Source organism: Lactuca serriola, chromosome 4 (assembly GCF_051521515.1).
Source record: "Lactuca serriola cultivar US96UC23 chromosome 4, Lser_US96UC23_V15, whole genome shotgun sequence".
Taxonomy (NCBI): domain Eukaryota; kingdom Viridiplantae; phylum Streptophyta; class Magnoliopsida; order Asterales; family Asteraceae; genus Lactuca; species Lactuca serriola.
In genome coordinates this window covers 122192721-122210347 of record NC_136411.1, presented here as the reverse complement: position 1 = coordinate 122210347, position 17627 = coordinate 122192721, and the positions used below count along the sequence as shown (strand labels likewise).

The 17627-nt window shown below is 31.0% G+C and overlaps 1 protein-coding gene across 1 annotated transcript; it reads right to left on the bottom strand.

Annotated features, from left to right (window-relative positions):
- Positions 1-1028: 1028 nt before the first annotated feature.
- On the bottom strand, positions 1029-5336 carry LOC145102443 (pre-mRNA-splicing factor). Its single transcript, XM_079039839.1, has 3 exons — positions 4786-5336; positions 1373-2977; positions 1029-1226 (listed from the first exon to the last, which is right to left on the bottom strand). Exons 1-2 carry the CDS (start codon positions 5145-5147, stop codon positions 1384-1386), a joined length of 1956 nt encoding a protein of 651 aa, XP_078895965.1. The 5' UTR covers positions 5148-5336; the 3' UTR covers positions 1029-1226; positions 1373-1383.
- Positions 5337-17627: the final 12291 nt, after the last annotated feature.

The following is a 17627-nucleotide window of genomic DNA, read 5'->3' as shown; positions in this document are numbered from 1 at the left end:
TATTTTGAACGGTGTGAGGCAAAAAGATTTAGAGTATCTTCAATAGGAGCTTTTTTTTTAAAGCTTATTACTATTTATTTTTTTATATTGAGCACTTATTGTCATTTGAGTAAATAGTTTTTTTGTTTATTTTTATTGACCACTCAATACATATTTAATGGTCAATATAGTTTAATCATTTATACATTCAACCCCTCATTTTCTACTTATATTTTATTTTACCACTCAAGTATATTTTAGTTTTTAATTTATTTATTTATCTAGTTAATTAATTCTATGAAATATTTAATGATATTTTATTTATGAAATATGAATTTATAAATGATAAATCCTTATTAAAGTGGTTTGTATTGAAATATAATGTGTGATTAAAAATAACTAACTAAATAGAAAGGTTTATATAAAATATTTTAAATAGATAACGATACATCAGTTTAAAAATACATCAGCTAAATTTAAAGAAAACGTTATTGGAAGAGCTTAATCATTGGAGATGTCATTTAATTAGACCTTAAATATAATAGAATGATGATCTATAGATTAAACATTTGAAATGCTCTTGGGTGCAAGACTTTTAAATCTAAAGGACCATCAGTGTAACAAAATTTCCATGGAGTCCATTTGCAGTCTCTTTTGTAAAAATTATAGGGACCATCTGGGTTTCTTTTGTGGTAGTAAACCTCAAAGACTATTTGAGGTTAGACTACAATACTAAAATATAATGGTTAAACTACAATGACCAAAAATATAATAATTTTTACATAACTTGCCTTTACAAGACAAAATTACTAATTTCTAACTAATGGTCATTAGGTGCAAATACATGTAACTTGTCATCCTTTATTAAATATAGTGTTGTATTTATTGCAACCATACACCAAAAAAAAAAAGTAAGAATATGGGGGGGTTGTTGAGTGGTTATGGGAGTTAATCCCACTGTCTGTAGTCGACCCACCTAACCCAACTAAAAACGAACGAATGCATTCAATTATTCCCCACTTATATTTGTTCCAAAAGGCTAAAGTAAATAAATAAATAAACCACAACAAAATATAAGTGGCAAATGGTAGGTATCATCATTACATATTACATAAATCGAATAAAACAAAGCTTTAAGACTCTCATAAATCTTTAGTGCAGAAAGGAAGCCTCACACATTACAATATCTGTCATGCATTAATACATCCAAGCAACCATCATGTAAATCCATTACAACTACAAGCAACCTGAAAAAAAAAACATAAGCAAGTATAATTAATCCATCAAAACAGAACTCAATGAAATAATAATAATAAACAACCTCCTTACGTAATCAACTTGAATTTAATTTTTTTTTTTTTAAAGTTATTGAAAGATGTCAAGAAGAACCAACCTCACAATCGATCAGTGCCTGGAACGCCCTGCATGATGATGCTTGGCACCATCATACCTATCATCCCTGCTTCTCTTTGAGTGATCCCTCTCACCTCTCCTGCTTCTATACTCTTCTTCTTCTTCTTCACGCTCTCTGCTATATTTTGAATAATGACGCTCCCTACCCTTTTCCTCCTCATCTTCTTCCCCTCTTCTTTTGTGCTTTACACCTCGCCTCTTCTCTTCATCTTCATTCTCATCATCACTAGCTTTACTCTTATGTTTATCTTCATCCTTATTTGGCATCATCTTCATCATAGGTTCAGGTTCATGTTCATCATGTCTTCTTCTACCCCTTTCAACTTTCTCTCTTGTACTTGTACGTCTCACATCTATGTCAGAATCATCATCGCTACCATGCATCCTTCTTCCACCAATTTCAACTTTCTCTTTTTTGCCCTTTACATCTTCTTTAACATCATCATTCTGCCTTCTTCCACCACCACTTTCAACTCTCTGTTTTTTCCCTCTCACATCTTCTTCAACATCATGATCCCTTCTTCCGCCCCTCCTTTCAACTTCCCTTTCTTCATTCTCTCTGCTATACTTTGAATAATGACGCCCCCTACCCTTACCCTTTTCCTCATCTTCTTCATCTCTTTTGTGCTTTACACCCCGCCTATCTTTATCTTCATCATCACTACTCTTGCTCTTCGTTAGATTCTTAACTAAGGGCAATTTAGTCTTTTTACTTTCATAATCCTCATCATCATCGCTATCATGCCTCCTCCTTCCACCACTTTCAACTCTCTCTTTTTTCCCCCTTACATCTTCAACATCATGATGATTCCTTCTTTTTCCACCCCTCTCAACTACCTCTTTCTTGTGGTGTTTTATGTCTCTATCAGATGCCTCGTCATCACTTTCATGACGCCTTCTTCCCACCCTCTCATATCTCCTCTCTCTATCATCATGCTTGTTACCACCTCCATCCCACCTATCATTAATAGGGGTAGAAACGTCTTTTTCTATCTTCCTTTCTTTCCTCTTCTCCTCCTTTTGTCTTTCTTCATATTCAGAATCATCATCTGAATCATCCGAATCATGCCGCTTGCTCTTGGAATAAAGTTGCTTGCCCTTTTCAGTTTTAAAATTTGGGAGTTCATCAGAATCTGAATCATCGCTTTCATGTTTTCTATCTTTCTTATGCTTATTACTTGATGATTTCCTCTTGCTTCTTCTTACATCAACATCAGAGTCAGATTCAGAGTCAACTCTTGGCTTACTTTTCTGATGTTTCTTCCTACTCACTTTCACAGGTTCTTCTTCACTGCTATTAGTATTGGTGTCACTCTCACTATCTGAAGAAACCTCTCTTTTTTTGCTTGTTTTTTTCTTGTAATTTTTGAGTTCATCAATCCCATGTTTACCAACTTTAATATCTTTTTCAAGTTTTCCATCGTTATTTTTGGCTTCATCATCATCGTTGCTTTTTTCATCATCAGAAACAAGTGCATACTTCTTCTTCCTTTCATCTTCATGAACTATTCCAAGAGCATTCTTTAAAGCTTCCATTTGCTTCTGCTTACGTGCTGCAACTTGATGAGTCTGAGTGTCTGAAACCCTAAACAACCAAAAACAAAAAGACATTAAAAAAAATGGTTCTTTTTGTTGTTTAATAGAGAACCTTGGTTTTGACCACACTTTTCAGGGATTAATTGACAGATGACAGATTTTTTTTGGATATAGCATCTTCTATCAAATCTGATAACTAATAACATTATGATTTATAACCAAAGATATTATCCACAGACTGAAAGGGATATCTGCTTTCTGAAGTTTATTCTCAATCCTTAACCTAGATTTCATTTCACAATATCATTGGCAATCACTGCCAAGTGCATACAGAAATTCTACTATCATGTGCTTTATAAGTTCCAAAAAGGATGTATTTTTATAAAGAATGTCATAGTTATCCATAGTTATTGAAAGGCAATCAAGTCTTCATTAAGATTAAAAAAAAAAAAAAAAAACAACCCAATCGGCAATCACAACTTCTCTGCAGTCTCATTGGTTTCTCAAGAAAAAGTCACTAAAAGAGGAAGATGAACCTTTAATTGTTGAGAATGTGACTTATGGTGAATTGGTAATGAATGGATACCAACCAAAAGGGTGATGAATTTGACAATAACAGAGAATTAGAAATGACAGGGGAAATTGAAAAAGAGGGTAAAAATCCAGGATCTAGGAAGAGGAAAATGACTTCTTGATAATTTGATGAATGTGTTTATCTAATTATCACATTATGTTTTAAAGAGATACAAGTTATAAGTTATAACTAGCAATATTATAGTTCTTATGAACTTCTAAGTTTGATATAAAAAATCATGTTATTCATTGTGAGCTTTTTAAAATTTTTATTGTTTATTTCTGTACTTAAAAACCTTGACTATTCCATCATCATTACTAACAATATACCCACCAAAATTATTTTTAAAAAAAAAATCCATTGATGAATTATAACTGAAACTTTGAAATGGTAAACATGTTAAAGCACACCACAAGACAGCACAATAGTGTCCAAGAAGAGAAAAGAACATAAAAAATGAAATCACAAAAATAGTTAAACAGGTTATCCTATGTCCCTATCTTATAATAATGGGCAAAGCAATCGAACATCTAAAAGCCAAAACCTTATAAAACTAGAACAATAAGGGAAGTACTAGCTATCTAAATAATATATTAAATACTTTGTTATACAATTCTTATCTTAATTATGTGCTATTCTTCATGTTTATTATAGATTTGAGTCTAGATAGTACTCCAACGAAATCTTCATATTCTGTTGCTATACATATTATTCATGTTTAATAAAGATTTAAGTCTAGATAGTACTCCCATGATTCCTATTATTTGATATCCTGTAACTTTTCTGCTGCTATACATATTTCAGAATTTAAACATGAAATCTTCTTTCTACTTATAGTTCTTGTCCTTTTGATGTTGTAAAATCATATTTTATGATATTAACTTTGAACTTGATAGTAGATCATTTCACACTCACTGATTCACAGTTAAAACATGATTAATTGAGAAAGGAGGGAGTGATGCATTTTCAAAGATTATCTTCTTAGACCTTCTATAACAGTGTGAATTATGAAATGAGCTTACGCATATGCTCTAGCAATAGACTATACTTCACATAGATGTACAAAAAGCAGCTAGTCTAAAATCTAAATTATACCTTCATCAAGGTAAAGTAGCAAACAAATAGCGTCATATTTGAGTGAATTAGCATAGTAGAACAAGGTAGATAACTAATCAATCACATATTTCAAAAGCGCACAACAAGACATCCCACACCAGATTGAATTTTATTCCCTAATGAGGATTAGTATATATGAACTGTTATTAAGCGAAAGAGAAAATTACTTCTGATCAGAGTGCATCACAACGGCTGTGGCACCACCGGCATCCTCTGACGCCAAAGCAGCCTCCAAAGTTCTACGAGCTTCATCTAGCTTTTCAGCGATTTCATCATCGGTATATCCCTGATCTACGAGCTTATCTTCAAGAACAACAAGTTTAAGCTGGATCTGGCGCTTACGATCATGCTCGAGGATATCTTTGTTAGGTTTCCTAGTTACGCCGGCTATACCCTGTCCAGCCTCATAGCCACCGCTGTTCCCCGTCAGCACCTTATTTGTCCTAGGCTTTACAAAGAACTTATTGCTCTGAATGTAACCGTTCGTACCGGAACCACGAGCGGTTTGCAATCCGATTCCGTTGTACATAGTTGTTTCTTTAAAGAACGGAGAATTTTCTTCAGGAAAAAAACGAAACCCTAACTCGAAGGATTCGATCCGATAATTTGAAACCCTATGAAGTAAGAATGAAGATTTGTTTTTCTCAAAACGAAAACGAAACCCTAATTCGAAGGGATTTGATCCGATAATTTGAAAGTAAGGCGGAAGAAGAAGAGAGAAGTTACGGTGTTTATCCTATAAAAGAAGAAAAATACTTCTTAGTCCCTCTCAAGATCATATGCATTTTTTTTTTAAAAATGATTTCTTAGGTAAATCGAGTAAACTAACCGAGTTTATAAAGCTTTTTTTTAATAAAATAACCAAATCCTTTTTAATAAATGAACCTTTTTTTTTTCTACTTGTCAAATTCTTAACAGTTTCGTCACATGTAATTTTGTGGAAGTTTTAGAATTATTATTTTTCACTTGTCATTTTTTGGGAATTTCTATTTTTTTAAAATAAAATTTCATATAAGGAAAGAGAATCATTCTATTAATTTGATAATAAAGTCTCATAAATGCTCTAAATAATATCTGATGTCTTTTATAAACGTTCTAAAAAATTACATTATGCTATATAAAAGTATTATTTTATAAAATATTTAATGTTTAAATATTTATACTAAATTTTTATTTTAATAAACTCGTGTAATACACGGGTCTCACACCTAGTAAAATATAATTTTGCATAATAATCATGGGCGAGTAGGATACAGTTTCATGCGGATTAGGCCAAACAAACCCATGGTGCAGTTTTTGCATTTTAAAAACAGTTGGATGCGGTCTTTTAATGGCTCGATTTTATGGTTTGTGAATGTAATTTTGGTTTGTATTGGTTCGGTGTTGGTTACGAAAAATTCGACATACGATAATCCTCAAAGGAACAATCAAAATTCTAAGCACATAAAATTGATCAAAACGAGAGAGGATCTAGTATGTGTTTGTATTTTCATACATTTCAAAAGAACTGAAGAGAAAAAATTGACATCTCTCCCAATTCAAACTTTTTTTTTTAAATAAGACAGTTACGGAGTTGATAAACATACATAATTACATTGGAATCCTGAAAACTCAATAATTTCTACTATGGTCTCTCTAGTAATGTCGTATTTTTCCTAACCCGCCAAGGGGCGCAACCCCCTAAACCCGGTTTTCTTAGTCGTACTGAGATTAATCTAAACTAATATAAATGTGCATTCCACACCTCCACCATTATATTAAAACTAAGATATAATCTTCTTTAAAACATGTGTAAATCTTATTATATATAATGAACTAATGACATTAAAATTACCGACACTAAACTAAGTCAAAAGTTATGCAACGATATTTTAAAACCATAACACCATGTATGGAAGCGTGTTTTCTTTACTTTTTGAAAACGTGAACATACCCAAATTCAGAAAGTCCATGTGGTTTTGACGTTCATTTGCAACAAACGTCACATACACCCAATGTATTAAAAACCGGTCTTTTTAGTCAAACCGGTATGGTGACCGGTTTCCGATTCGACCGTCGGGTTAACCGGTTTCTATTGTTTTCGTGTTTTTTTTTATATTTTCCTACACATACATACATATATAAATCATGAATTTGATGTTTACAAATTCAAACATTAAAAATATACATAGTCATATGTTTTAGTGTTTACATCAATCCATATACATTAAAATAACACATAGTCATATGTTTTAGTGTTTTACATCAATCCATATACGTCAAAAAGAAAATAAAGTATAATATCATAATGGAATATAGTTTTAAATGAATACAAACACATCAAAAAAATTTATAACATTTATCATATATTTTTATTTAGGGAGAACTAAATAGATATGAAAAAAAATCACAAAATTTTATTAAGTAAATTGTTTTTTTTTTCTCATTTATTTTATTCGGTTCAATCGGTTTATTTTGACCGGTTCAACCGGTTTTTTCTAAAATCCGGCCGGTTCAATACGGTTCACAAATCAATATAAACCGGTGTTAGTCGAACCGCTTCTCTCCCGGTTTTCGCTCCAACCGGTTCGACCGGCCGGTTCAAACCCGTTTTTAAAACATTGCATACATCAATTATATATGTTTTGACTAATGATGCGTCTCCTTGAAAATCATAAACACAAAACCACAACTATGGAGCATGGACTTATCTATTTATTCTATTCGCACAAACAACCCACCACATAATATAGAGCATTATTATTTTAAATAATATCTATTTAATATATTTTAAAAACTTATTATTATAAGCATATTCGATATGGTTTGATTTTTATCGGTCGGTTATGAAAAACCGCAAAGAACTGCTAAACTTCGGTTTTTATAAAATGGAAAACCGCACCTTCAGTTTGTCAATCGGTTTCAGTTTGCGGTTTTCTCAATTTTTTTAAACGGTTTGGTTTTGTTCACCCCTAAATACCAATTAATAACTATCCATTCTGAAATGTACATTGTATAATAACCATTCATTTCGAAATAAAACATTCTGAAGTACTGAAAAATTGGTGAAACCTAATACTGTAGCCTGAATGTAAATATGCAGGGTCCGACACATGTAGATACTGGACATCTCGAATAAAGCATTCCAGACAGTGTTGATATCGAAATTCTTGTAACCTAAATATCAAAGATTGTGTGTGTTTTCAATCATGGATTCAACAAACCGTGTTAGTTTCACTAATTAATGTACTTGCATTTATGTCTATAAAAGACTTTATTTAGTTTGGAATGCGTAGAACAAGTCTAGAATAAGCGGAACATCTCTAGAATACTATATTGCATGTACCGTTATTCTTACTTTTAGACATTGTTACCATATAAGTAACATAAAACTTCTTTGTAATAGTACATAGAGAGTAAAAAAGTATATGTTACGTATTGAACTTGTTTTTGAAATGTGAATTTCGAGTATGTTATACAAAGACCTACTCTGAAACATTTGGTATGCGAAAAACTACTCTAGGACTTTCTAAATGCTTCTTACGAAATGAATTGTCTTGTTTCTCATATTGTTAAATTAATCACTAATATTGATATGCATTAAGCCAAAACCACCAAATTAGTCTGAAATCAGAACCAATGTGTTCGAAGGTGCTTCTGATCAATTTGCGTGGATGTTGCTTAAAAAATAATATATATATATATATATATATATATATATATATATATATATATATATATAATTCATAGTAGAATAACAAAGATAAAAGTAGTATATTCATGTCTTCATTTAGTTTAGTGTTTTCATTTGAAAATACACACACATAGGGGTGTTAAAAATACCCGCACCCGATTAACCTTACCCGACCCTAACCCGAATAAGATACATAGGGTCGGGTTTAATAGGATCTGAAGTCAAAATCGGATTATTCGAGTTAACTCGACTAACCCGAAATATATGTAGGGTCGGGTTTCAGGTTAGATTTATATAATTTTTTCGGGTTCGGGTCAACCCGATTAACCTAAAAAAATTTAATTAATCATGTGAATTGTTGGAAATATGGTTTAGTGGCACTTGGAAATCTGAGAATCGTGATAATCACTTTCTAATCGAAGTATTTGGGTGGTACTCCTAAATCCTCAATTGGATAAGACTCAGATTCAATCACAGAGAAAGAAAGAGAATGAGAGGATATGATTTCGTGAGTACCAGAAATGAGACCAAAACTGAATTTAGATCTTTGTCTGAAAATTGTCATATGACAGTTTAAAACTGTCACAAAACCACCAAAACGGTCATAAAACAGGTCAACCCAATAAAAGCCAGGGGCTCTGCCCCTTGGACCCTGCTCCCAGAGGCGCTGCCCCCGGACCCCCGTTCGTTCAGGGGCTTCGCCCCTAAATGACAGTGTGCTTTGATACTTGATCAAACTTAAACAAGTGTGTACTCCACACTTTCATTACTTGTTTAATATTTATCAAGATCACTTTTGGTCAACAAAGTAATCCCATTACACTTAAATAACATTGATGATAACAAATCACCAACAAACCTCCCCCATTTAAGTGTAATCTTGATTAACTTAAAATGAAACATAACACTAACAAATTGATGCATAAATGAAATGTCGTGACGATTGAATTTCATATTATTATATTATACAATCAAAATATTTGAATACCAGGGTGTCACTAAGGATTGAACCCTTTCTATCCATAATGAATACATGAAGATAATACACACAATAGTTTACATTCTCATAAGTTCTAACTTGACACTATATTTTACTAGCTTGTGTCCCATCCTTCAATAAGCATATCAAATTCAATTCCTAACTTCTTGAAGCAGCTAAACTTCATGCTTATATAGGTAGTCCTTTTATTCTTGCACCTGCAAATGCAATTTTTCAAAAGAACTATTAAGAATATAAATTCAACCTCTTTTACTTGCAGTACTGAACACATACCTTGGGATGATGATAATAATGTGTTCCAATCTTCAAATATTAAGCTTTCCACATTGAATTCAGCATCTAATATTATATTAGATGGGAATTGGGTATCTCAATATAAAAGATTTTAAGTGGACTTTAAACCCATCCCTATAGCCGCCTTGTGCGCAAGATCTCTTGCTAACCCTTTGGTTAAATGATCGGCTAAATTCATTTGAGTTCTTACAAACTCCACAAATATCACACCAGTCATGATGAGCTCACGAATCATGCTATGTCTAACACCTAAATGTCTAGACTTTTCATTGTACACTTTACTATATGCCTTAGCCAAGGTTGCAGCACTATCACATCTGATAGAAATGGCAGATATCGGTTTGGGCCATAATGAAATTTCATAAATCAAATTCCTTAGCCATTTGGCTTCTTTACCAGCAGCAGACAATGCAACAAACTCGGATTCCATGGTTAAGTTAGTAATACAAGTCTGTTTCTTGGATGCCCAAGAAATAGCACCTCCTCCAAGAAGAAACACCCAACCACCTGTAGAGGAGTGATCCTCTAAGTTGTTAATCCAGTTGGCATCAGAATAACCTTCCAAAACAGAAGGATATCCACTATAAGTTAAACCATAATTCATGGTCCCTTTCAAATACTTGAATACTCTATTCACAGCTTGCCAATGATGTGAACTAGGATTACTAATATATCTACTAAGCCTTCCCACATCATATGCTATATCAGGCCTAATACTAATCATGGCATACATTAGACAACCAATAGCCCTTGAGTATTCAAGTTGAGACACTGGAGATCCTTTATTAGGTAGAAGATTAAGACTAGGATCTATATGAGTGTTAACAAGAGAACAATTCTCAAAGTTAAACTTTTTCAATATCTTCTCAATGTAATGAGATTGAGAAATTGAAATCCCATTGTTTCCTTGTTTAATTCTTATACCAAGAATTACCTCAGCCTCCCCCAGGTCTTTCATTTCAAAACTAGATGATAAGAATTTCTTGGTTTTATCAACTTCTTGTAAATCAGTACTAAAAATCAACATATCATCTATATATAGACAAATCATAACTCCTTTACCAGAAGTATCAAATTTGCTATATATACACTTGTCATCTTGGTTTAATGCAAAACCATTAGACAAGACAACATCATTAAATTTTTGATGCCATTGTTTTGGTGCTTGTTTCAAACCATATAATGATTTCTTCAACTTGCACACTCTGTGTTCATTTCCAGGCATCACAAACCCTTCAGGTTGCTTCAAGTATCTTTCTTCATCAAAGACAACATCTATTGACTCTATCACTGTATTTATAGACACAGAGTCATTAGATTCTCAAACATAAAATCTATATGCTTTGCCATGTTTTAATCTTATCTATATTTATTTTCATTTATATTTGATTTTCTTTGAGTATCTATTTGGAAGCAATTAGTTTCATACTCTCTTCAGATTCGTCTTAATATTTACAAGTATTATAACAATGAAAAAAAAGAACACGTTTAATATTTACAAGGTATTATAACAATGAAAAGAAGGATGAAGTATATTGTGATAATTTTGTTCTTCTAAGCAAAACGTTTTTTTAGTTTCTTTAATAGAGATCATCCATCTTTTTTTTTCTTTAATGGAGATCATCCTCCCGAAAAAGATCATCTTAATTGTAATGTCCACTTGTCTGTAAAAAATACATGTAAGAATGAATTAATAATTTTCTTTTCCTATTTGATATGAATGAACAGTAGTTCTCCAAACTCATATAAGATAACTATATCATATTATGATTATCTATACGTTAAACACACCATTAAAATGGAATACCATTGAGCACACAAAACTAAAAACTCGATAATTGTCTTTAAAAACCACTTCTTGCCCTTAATTTGTTTGGTTTAACCTGACTAACCCAACTAACCCGACACTATTAACCTGAATCCCGATTGGCCCTAACCCGACTAACCTGTAGCTTAATAGGGTTAGGTTTCGGGTGAAGTTTTAGTTTAAAAAAATCCGACTAACCCGACCCGAAACTCGATCGGGTTGACCCGATTAACACTCCTACACATATGTACATACACACACATAAACACACACAGACACATATATATACACACACACACTAGGTGTACACCCGTGCAAAGCGGCGACAACAATCATTAGTGTTTCGGTGAATGGCTTTTTTATTCAAAAAATGTTAATTGCAGCTATAAATTTTATGATTGATATGTTAGAAAATTTTCATATCATACCCACCTTAAAAAAAGTAATTAATGTTTCCTTCTTTAAATATTTTCGTTGAATATTTTTTATCATAATTAGTTTTTGTTCATAAAAAGATGAATAGTTTGTGCATAACAGATTTATACAACAAGTTATCGAGTATGTACCTCTTAAATTTCAAGAAAAAATATATATGCTTTATAATATAGTTAAGATATATATATATATATATATATATATATATATATATATATATAGAGAGAGAGAGAGAGAGAGAGAGAGAGAGAGACGGAGCCATGGATTACCGTGGACCCAAATCTTCATCCCCAACAGGGAATATAAATGAATCATCATCCCCACCCCCAAAGGGGATCGGGGATCCCTAACGGGAAATCATAAATTTCTTTTTCTATTTTAATATGAAAACTTTCATATAAATAAAAACTCTAAATTTCAATTTACCAACATATATTTAAAAATTTTACAAAACATAAAAATATTCATATATTGCACAAAACTCTAAACAATTTTGCTACCAAATTTAAATATTTACATGAAAATTCAAGTAGAATTTTTTTTTAGAGTGATAGTTGAGGTAAGAGTGGATTAACTAAGGAGAAAAAAACTATACACGAGATTAAATTAGATAAATGAAAAAGGAAAAATGTAATTTCAATCAATTTTTACTAATGAATTGTGTTACTTTGATCAAATTTTAAGTATTATATATTTTATTATAGATATTTGTTTTTTTTTTATTATTTTATATTAATATCTATCGGTTCCAATGTCGGATGCTAGGGGTATCCCCATCCACATCCAAGTTTTTTTATTTGGGGTTCCCCATTCCCAGTCAACCAATATACATGCTTTGTTTTTGTTATTTCAAGTCTACAACCTAATGTATTTGCTTTAGAAGATTGATATATTTAAATTCTATTAGTAACGCTTCTAGTAAGTGAACCATCTTCAATTTTTAAAGATATAAAAGTATATTAGGTACATGTGAAAATACGAAGGTTCTAAATAACATGAGATATGATATGAAAACTGTTAGGACATGAAGGATTGATTTGACATTACAAAATATAGATGTGTATAATCGAAAGAAACGAATTAACGTTTAAGCACAATTGTATAGAAAAATATGTAGTAGAACAAAACTTGTAGTAGCATGTGCTTGCTCCTACAATACCCTATCTCAAACTAATCTACTCATCTATACAAAACGGGAGCTCTCTCAACGTACAAAAAATATTGAACCACTATATATAGGGAAGCTCAACCAATAAGTCACAAGACAATTCCCACACATGTCATAAAAGGGGTGAAGCCTTCAAATCATCACCAAATAGAGAGCTTTACATGACAACATCCCCCCCCCACACACACACCCCCTCAAAGCTTGGACCGGATGACTCGACTTCTAGTTCCAAAAGAGCGACTAGTGAAATAAGACGTTAATCGTGACAAGAATGTTGAAGTGATCACCAAATCTTTTATAGCCTTCTAATCCGGGTTCTAGGATGTGAAACATTAAAATCCAAAGCTACAAGTGGCAACTTTAACCTCGAGCATCCAAAACTCCAAGGGAAAATACTCATCCTTGAGCATATAAGCACATCCAAAAAATAATCAAGAAATCCAATGGGTCTTCAAGATCTGACATATAAGATCATTCACTAAAAATATGAATATCCAAAAAAGTTTTTTTGAATACCTATACAGAATTCTCCCCCTTTTTATAGAATTATCCCCCTTTATAATCAAAACATAATTACAAAATCTCCAAATGGGAATGAAAATGTGCTCAAGTTGGATTTATTAATGTTATCCTCCCCCTCGACAAATGGAATAACTTGAAGTTTAAAATCCGAAAAAATCAAAAAATTTAGTCGAAATTTAAGATTTTGATTTTCGGATTGCCTTGGACTTGAACTGGAACAAATTTGTTCATATTGCTGGAAAACACTTTGCAAAAATATCAACTTTGAAATCCCGAGAAATATTCTCCAAAATTAGCAAAGGTTTCTGTTTTTCGGTGAAAAATATCAAGTTGCTAAAAGACTTGGGACCAAATGTGTAACTTGTGTATATTCTTCCCTAATTCTTGTCTTGTGAACGGAGCAACATGCTTGAATCGACTCCGCACCAAAAATGAAGTTTTCGATCTTCCACCCTTCGACTCGAAATTGATTCTTCACTATTGAAGTCCAATTCTTCAACCATCAAACCTTCGACCATCAATCCAAATAGTTGATATTTCAATTTCTTTACAATATCGAATGTCAACTATCAAACCGCCATTGAAACCCCATTCAACCATGGAAGTATCTCTCTGTCGTCGATGTCCTTCGACCTCGATATCGACTCTACTTCGATTGTTCACAACAATTTCAACTATAACTTTCAACTTTTGCATCTTGATTTGAATCGCGAACCAACACAAAAACGAGAATTTTGGCATCTAACCTATTTGATTCGAACTGAAATCTCAGTATCAAAATCTTAATTTCAACCTCTAAAATCCTTCGATTTTAATTCGATAATTAACCCAATTTCATACATTTCGAAAACATCCATAATCAAGAATGCTTCTACAGACATCAAATTTGACTTCAATTCTTTTATTTGAACTTAAAAATTTTCAGCTGAGCATCAAAATACCATCATCATCTAACCACCAAAGTCCTTCAATCCAATAATCAACCCAATTTTGACTTTAAGTTTTGATCTTTATCTTTACAAAACGACTTCGAATCCAAAACTAAAACTGGAACACCAATTTCAAATCGACAACCAAAACATCACTTCTCAAAAGTTTCGATAATTTGCATCTTCAATAGACACCAATTTGACTTTTTCAAATCAAATTTCCAGATTAAGTATCATACAACCGAAACCAAATCATCGCATAATGAGAACACCATTAACTAAACATTTAATTTCTTCAATTTCCCATCACTAAAATCCATTCTAGATAAAAGAACAATTAATCGATTTCACAAATACTAATCCCAATAGAATTAAGTACGATCAAACAATCAATCTCCATAAACAAAATGAGATTAATACAAAATCGTGAAAGAGATATGTGATTCACAGATGAAGTATGAGAGATATTTGAGTGCTGAAATTGAACAAGGATAAAATGTGCATCTAAACTTTGATGAAGACTTGATTAGTTGAAAGAATTCGATCTCGAAACATAAATCGTTGTTATACTCGATTGTTAAAGTACAAAACGATATTTGAATTAGACCGTAAACGATATCGATATTTCATAATAAATGTGAAGACATGAAAATTTTACGCAAGAACAAAGATAATCAGATGATTGTTTGATTTGGGCCAATTGATACAAAGATGAAAAATAATGGATCAATAAACTGGATTGGGTCAAATAATTTTAAATGAGTAAAACAATGTGTATTTGGTCTTCAAATCATTAATGAATAGTAACATTTTGAAACACATGGCTCAAAATTTCAAATTAATTGATTTAATTTGATTTGGGCTGCATTGAATGAACGAAAATAGATTGGATCAACAAATTTTGGTAGAAACAAAATAGATCCAATCGAAAATTGTTATAAGCATGAACTTCAGATAGAAGTACACGATTTAGAGAATGGGAGATACTCACCAAAGAGTTTGAATCTTGAATTGATTATGCAAGAATGTAGTAAAATCATGAATCATTCCATGAATTAATCGCTTGAATCTTCATGGTTTGGCTATGATACCACTTGTTAGGACATGAATGATTTATTTAACATTGCAGAATAGAGAAGTGCATAATCGAAAGAAACGAAATAACGTTTAAGCATAAATGTATAGATAAATGTGGAGCAGAACAAAACTTGTAGTAGCATGTGCTTGCTCCTAAACTACACTCTCTCTCTCTCTCTCTCTCTCTCTCTCTCTCTCTCTCTCCTAAACTAATATACTCATCTATATAAAATGAGAGCTCTCTCAACCTACAAAAAATATTGAACTACTATATATATGGAAGCTCAATCTATAAGTCACAAGACAATTCTCACACATGTCATAAAAAGGGTGAAACCTTCAAATCATCACCAAATGGAGAGTTTTGCAACCCAACCAAAACAATATTAAGCCACAAGTTTTATAAGCCATGGCGAGCCACGACATATGTTAAGACATGACTTAAGGAAAATTTTTCTATACAATATATATATATATATATATATATATATATATGATTCATTTTTATATACTTACATAACTTAAGATATCGTTTTTTTTAAATGGATGTCAGATACAAGCTTAAGGCTATGTTTGGCATACTAGCTGTTAAATAAAAACCTAGCTGATAAAAAATAACATTTGATAAAACTAGGTGAAAAGCTAGCTGGAAGATATAAAATGACATAAAAAGGCATGTAAAAAAATATGTTTTTATAATTAATTAAGATGTATATTTGGAAAATTTTAATAAAATCCTAAAAAGCTACTCTAAGTAGCTTTTTAAAAAATTAGTTTATAAATTACTTTTTGACTTATCAAACATAATAAATTAAGAAAAAAAACTCGAAAAATAAAGTAGCTTATGAGCGCTGTGACGCGACGAAATCATAAACATTTTAGACGAATGAAGCTGCTAAGAATATCTAATGCTCAAAATTTTGTTCAAGTTGCATGGCATTTTCATCGCAAATTGAATCCAACACGGTTTGGGCTTAGACCCGGGGTACAACTTGGGCCTCTTTAATGATTTTTTTTAATCTTCTCTATTACGGTATTAGCAAAGTAAACTACCAAAACTTTAAGATTACACATACAATAGAAAACTAAAGATATAAAGATTAATTTAAACATAAAGTGCTGAATGACACAGTGTATTTATTTTTAAAAACAAATATTAATTTTATGGTTATTTTAATGGTATCATATATTTTCTTTATTTTCTTATGATATAATACTAAGTTTGATATAATCATATTTTGATTATTAACTTGCTTGGTGCTTTCGGAAATTGTATAAACTTTGTGATTGGATTAACAAAATGTATAATAATAATAATAATAATAATAATTATTATTATATTGTTATCTTATACTATATTATAATAAAGCATATTAGTCATATCTTGAATTTTAAGAAATATAAGATATAAAACTTTTTGTACGAATAAGTTATGCATAGATTAATCATTAATACTTGTTAAAAGGTTGGATATTTTAATTAAGGAATGTTATTTAGAAAATTAATTTGGAGCAAAATTACAATTTTAAAAAATTAAATTTATATGTATAAATTAATTTATATTTGTTACATCAAATATACAAATAGACAATTTAAATATACTAAACATAAATATTTTATTTAGAAGTGATATTTTTTTAATACATAATAACTTACAATAAAATATAATAATTATTTCACCATAAGAAACTATTATTCAAAAAGAGCTATTTATCATCACCGTTCTGCACGGACACATATCTAATATTGTAAAAGTAAATATATTCTTAAAGTATAATATTTTTTTATGTTTATCACATCTACGTTTTCAACAAATTTGTTTTACATCGTTAATTTTATGAACTCACAAATCCATTTATTTTTTTTTATAAATTCGTTTTAAGAGTTTTTTTTACAAATTCGATCTAAAAAATGAATTTCTAATTCAAAATTTTAACTTTTATTTACTATCACAAGAAATCAAATAAATAATTCGTAAAAAAATATGCAATAATTTGTATATAAAGATAAGAACAATTTAAAAAAAATTATAAAAAATTGTTAAAATTAATTTTTAATAACATGTAAAAAAGAAAAATATAAAAAATAAAAAATATTATTTTTC

Bases quoted from the DNA above. Each gene is read 5' to 3' on its own strand.
- LOC145102443 (XM_079039839.1), bottom strand. From the start codon at position 5,147: ATGTACAACGGAATCGGATTGCAAACCGCTCGTGGTTCCGGTACGAAC. The intron at 2,978-4,785 runs GTAATTTTCTCT...TTGGTTGTTTAG, and splicing joins GTGATGCACTCTGATCAGAA to GGTTTCAGACACTCAGACTC.